The sequence below is a fragment of the Triticum dicoccoides genome, chromosome 3B (assembly GCF_002162155.2).
Source record: "Triticum dicoccoides isolate Atlit2015 ecotype Zavitan chromosome 3B, WEW_v2.0, whole genome shotgun sequence".
Lineage (NCBI taxonomy): Eukaryota > Viridiplantae > Streptophyta > Magnoliopsida > Poales > Poaceae > Triticum > Triticum dicoccoides.
Window position 1 is genome coordinate 640,403,971 of NC_041385.1, and position 3,041 is coordinate 640,407,011.

Consider the following 3,041-nt stretch of genomic DNA (forward strand, 5'->3'; position numbering starts at 1 on the left):
ACGTACTACCGGCGCGGGTGTGATCCGTCGCGTCGTGTGGATCAGTGTACATTTGAATTTAAATTTACTGCTGAGCATATACCGCGGACTGCGTGGACGGATGCACAAAGAAATTTGGGGTTGCTGTTGAAATGCCCTAACTAAAACGCAAATTTTCTAAATTATGCCCACGCGTTCCGAACATTTTTTTTTTTATAAAAAAGAGATCTCCGTGGCCTTGCCAGAGGGTAAAGTAAGACTTGAATCACACCTTAGAGGCACGTAGAGGGGTCCGTAACGCGTTCTGGACATGGTGCAGTGCATCGCGACAAACCTGGACCTGTGTCAGTGACCAGCTGGCATCAAGCACGACTAGGCACCCGACCCCCTACCAGCCGTACTCGCGCGTCCTTTAATATCGCCATGTCAGCCGCGCAAGATAGATCTCCGTATAGAATAAGAGAAAACGCCAAGACAAAACATATGTACCGTAATACGTAGCCTCCGTATAGAAAACGCCAACATACGTATAGTATAAGTTCTTTTTTTACCACTCCACCTCATCAGTCGTGGTGTTAGGTTGCTGCTTCAGAGTTGACCCGGTCAAGCCTGCAAAGCCTTCTGAGTTCTCACCTTTGTGCTGTGGCATTGACCGGGGTTGACTCCTCCGCCTCCGGCTTCCGACCTTGGTCGACGGGCAGGCGGCCGTCGTGTCTCCCGCCGGCGCCGTCGCGGAACCTCGCGTAGATGTCCCCCTTGTAGAAGCTCCACGTCCTCCACACCAGCACCAGCGACACCAGCGCGCCGAACACGGTGGCCGCCGTGATGATCAGGAACGACCGCTTGAAGCACTCCACCCCCAGGCACACCTTGTCGCGCCCGACTCCCGCGGTGAACCCGCCGCCGGGCTGCTTGTCGGCCTCGGCGTCGTAGAGCCTCCCGGCGACCAGCACGTTCAGGATGTAGGACCCGACGGGGCTGGCCATGCCGCCGAAGTTGTACAGCGTGGAGTAGTACTTGAGCCCGAACACCTCGGAGATGATGGCGAACACGAGCGGCCACTGCGCGCCGAAGCAGAACCCGATGATCACGGACGCCACGTAGAGCGACTGCGGCACGCCGAGCGCGATCAGGACGTGGCCGGCGCAGGCGAGCAGGAGCACGCCGGTGAGCATCAGCGTGCGGGGCAGCTTGTACCGCTCCAGCAAGACCTCGGAGGCGAAGCCGGACGTGACGCGGCCGGCGTAGTTCCAGATGCTGACGAGGGAGACGAAGGTGTTGATGCTCTTGGCCGGGTACCCCAGCGACTGCCCGATCTGGCCCATGTTGTCGATCGCCGTCAGCGTCCCGCCGACGCCGCAGATGGTCGCCACGAACAGCACCAGCATGTCGACGCTCACCAGCGCCTGCAGGATCGTGTAGTCCTCCCCCCTCGCCGGCGGCCGGAACATGTTCTTCACGCACCCGCCGAAAGAGCACGAAGAGGGCGGCGGCGGCTCCGACGATGCCTGTTGCTCTGCTTTGGCGCCGGTGGACATTTCGACCTGTGCTGGGTCGCCAGCCACCGTGATGGTTGGCGGCGGGTCGTTGGCGAGGAGGGCAGCGTCCAGTTCGCGCTCGCGGTAAATCTTGTACTCCTGCTTGATGACCACGCAGAGCGGGAGGAAGAGGACGATCAGGAGCGCTGCGGCGGCGATGGAGTAGGCTCCGTGGGAGAAGGTAAACTGCTTCTGCACGACGATCATGACGAGCAGGTAGCAGGCGAGCGCGATGGAGATGTAGAGGAAGCAGAAGAAGGGGTCGCCGCTGGTCTCCTGCCCGCCGCGTCGGCGCGGGTACGGCATGATCCGTATGGTGTGCACGAACACGACGGAGATTGCCGCCGGCAGCCACGCGATGAGGAGGATGAGCGACTTGGTGTCGTCGCCGTAGAAGGCGAGGTAGAGCTGCGTGTAGACGGCGCCGCTGAGGCCGACGAAGCCCTTGAGAATCCCGAGCACGATGCCGCGGCTCTCCGGGAAGTTCTTGACGCAGGTGACGAGCGCGCCGGTGTTGGCGAACGACTGCGAGTTGGCGCCGATGAAGATGTAGAGGCAGACGAGCCAGACGGGCGGGCGGGCGGTGCGGCCGTCGACGGCGAGGTAGACCATGAGGTAGCCGACAAGGTTCATGGTGGCGCCAATGGCGAGCACGACCCACGGCGGCGTGACCTCGTTGATGAGCCCCGAGAAGACGCCGAGGTTGGCGCCGAGGTCCTTGAAGAAAGAGATGGTGTTGAGCGTCTGCTGGTTGTACCCCAGCGAGGACTTGAGCGTCTTGGAGTAGATGCCGAAGATGTAGGTCGCCCCCGACGCCGTCAGGATCGCGAAGCTCGCGAACACCGTGAACCACCTCCCCACGGCCACCTGCCGGGCGAACCACGGCGTGAAGATGACGCGGAGCGGACCCTTCGGCGCCGCCGCCGGCGACCCGCCGCCGCTGCCGGCGACCGCGTCGAACACCATGGCGCCCGGTGTGGAAGGCTGCCTTTTCCTTTTCTGTTGCTGCTTGTTTCAGCCTTTCGGGGGTTGGTTGGTGTTTGGTGCTGTACTAGTACTAATACTATCTTGGTAGTAAGTTTGTAAAAGGAAAAAGTCTAAAATAAACCTTGAACTTGTAGACGAAAGCTAAATCAAACCTTAAACTTTGAATCCCGGAAATCAGCACACCCAACTATTTAATCCCGGTCTATTTTAAACCTTGTCGTGTTTCAAAGGGATTGTCCATGTGACGCGACTGGGCCGGCCCACCAGAAACGAAGCACGTTTTTCTTTATTATTATAGCGCGCATCTAAAAATACCTGAAAAAAATAGGCTCACGTGGAATCGAACGTGAGACCTGATGGTTTTGATCTCACGTGGAAGCGAATCACGTTTTTCTTTATTATTATAGCGCGCATCTAAAAAAATACCCGAAAAAAATAGGCTCACGTGGAATCGAACGTGAGACCTGATGGTTTTGATCTCAGGCCGCTAGCCAGTCTAACCAGTGGCTCTTGGAGCAGATTTGAAGTTTTTTTTAT

General features: G+C 58.2%; 1 protein-coding gene across 1 annotated transcript; it reads right to left on the minus strand.

The window, feature by feature from the left end:
* Positions 1 to 431: 431 nt before the first annotated feature.
* On the minus strand, positions 432 to 2,546 carry LOC119277575 (protein NUCLEAR FUSION DEFECTIVE 4-like). Its single transcript, XM_037558857.1, has one exon. The coding sequence runs from the start codon at positions 2,481 to 2,483 to the stop codon at positions 609 to 611; it is 1,875 nt and encodes a 624-aa protein (XP_037414754.1). The 5' UTR covers positions 2,484 to 2,546; the 3' UTR covers positions 432 to 608.
* Between the last annotated feature and the right edge of the window lie 495 nt (positions 2,547 to 3,041).

Coding starts and splice junctions, on each gene's coding strand:
- LOC119277575 (XM_037558857.1), bottom strand. CDS start 2,483: ATGGTGTTCGACGCGGTCGCCGGCAGCGGCGGCGGGTCGCCGGCGGCG.